Source organism: Rhinopithecus bieti, unplaced genomic scaffold, assembly GCF_001698545.2.
Source record: "Rhinopithecus bieti isolate Rb0 unplaced genomic scaffold, ASM169854v2 scaffold_18570, whole genome shotgun sequence".
Taxonomy (NCBI): domain Eukaryota; kingdom Metazoa; phylum Chordata; class Mammalia; order Primates; family Cercopithecidae; genus Rhinopithecus; species Rhinopithecus bieti.
In genome coordinates, this window is record NW_016849421.1 from 1 (window position 1) to 1488 (window position 1488).

Here is a 1488-nt window from a genome sequence, read left to right on the forward strand (position 1 = left end):
AAAAAAAAAAAAAAACTAGCTGGGTGAGGTGGCGGGCGCCTATAGTCCCAGCCACTTGGGAGGCTGAGGCAGGAGAATGGTGTAAACCTGGAAGGCGGAGCTTGCAGTGAGCTGAGATCCGGCTACTGCACTCCAGCCTGGGCGACAGAGCGAGACTCCATCTCAAAAAAAAAAACAAAAAACAAAATACAAGAAAACAAGCAAACAAAACAAAACAAAACAAAAATGAGAGAGTGAAACTACTAAAGGTGCTTATTCCCTCTCTATTCATGATTGGGATGAGGTAAGGGGTGACAGTGTGAAACACTACAAAATTAGGAAACTTGTCAATGGTGGATACTATATCACAACCAGAGAACAATTGGATACTCTGCAGAAATTGACAAAACACTACACAGAACATGCTGATAGAGTATGCCACAAGTTAACAACTGTGTGTCCAACTGTGAAACCTCAGACTCAAGGTCTAGCAAAAGATGCTTGGGAAATCCCTTGAGAATTTTGCGACTAGACGTTAAACTAGGACAAAGATGTTTTGGCAAAATGTGGATGGGAACATGGAATAGAACTACAAAAGTAGCAATCAAACACTAAAACCAGGCACAATGATGCCAGAAACTTTCCTTGAAGAAGCTCAGATAATGAAAAAAAAAAAAAAAAAGAAAAAAAGACATGGTAAACTTGTTCCACTATATGCTGTTGTTTCTGAAGAGCCAGTTTACATTGTCACTGTATTTATGTCAAAAGGAAGCTTATTATATTTCCTTAAGGATTGAAGGAAGGAGATGGAAAGTATTTGAAGCTTCTACACATGGTTGATATGGCTGCTCAGATTGCTGATGGTATGGCATATATTGAAAGAATGAACTATATTCACCGAGATCTCCGGGCTGCTAATATTCTTGTAGCAGAAAATCTTGTGGGCAAAATAGCAGATTTTGGTTTAGCAAGGTTAATTGAAGACAGTGAATACACAGCAAGACAAGGTGCAGAATTTCCAATCAAATGGACAGCTCCTGAAGCTGCACTGTATGTTGGGTTTACAATAAAGTCTGATGTCTGGTCATTGGGAATTCTACAGACAAAACTGGTAACAAAGGGCAGAGTGCCATATCCAGGTATGGTGAACCGTGAAGTACTGAAACAGGTGGAGCGAGGATACAGGATGCCCTGCCCTCAGGGCTGTCCAGAATCCCTCCAGGAATTGATGAATCTGTGTTGGAAGAAGGACCCTGATGAAAGACCAACATTTGAATATATTCAGTCCTTCTTGGAAGACAACTTCACTGCTACAGAGCCATAGTACCAGCTGGGAGAAAACTTGTAATTCAAGTAGCCTATTTCATATGTGCATATCTACCAAAATATAAAGAACCTGTGTAGAGTTTCTACAGGGTTCAAAAGAAGAATATCTTCTTTACTCTGCACATTTTTAATGGTAAACTGGAATCCCAGATATGGCTCCACAAAACCACTTTTTTTTTCTTC

At 40.1% G+C, this 1488-nt stretch overlaps 1 protein-coding gene across 1 annotated transcript; it reads left to right on the forward strand.

Annotated features, from left to right (window-relative positions):
* Positions 1-161: 161 nt before the first annotated feature.
* LOC108525202 (tyrosine-protein kinase Yes-like) lies at positions 162-1477 on the forward strand. The gene has a single exon (XM_017866254.1). It carries the CDS (start codon positions 812-814, stop codon positions 1301-1303), a length of 492 nt encoding a protein of 163 aa, XP_017721743.1. The 5' UTR covers positions 162-811; the 3' UTR covers positions 1304-1477.
* Positions 1478-1488: the final 11 nt, after the last annotated feature.

What these genes read in the sequence shown, in the direction of transcription:
- LOC108525202 (XM_017866254.1), top strand. Translation starts at nt 812, where the DNA reads ATGGTTGATATGGCTGCTCAGATTGCTGATGGTATGGCATATATTGAA.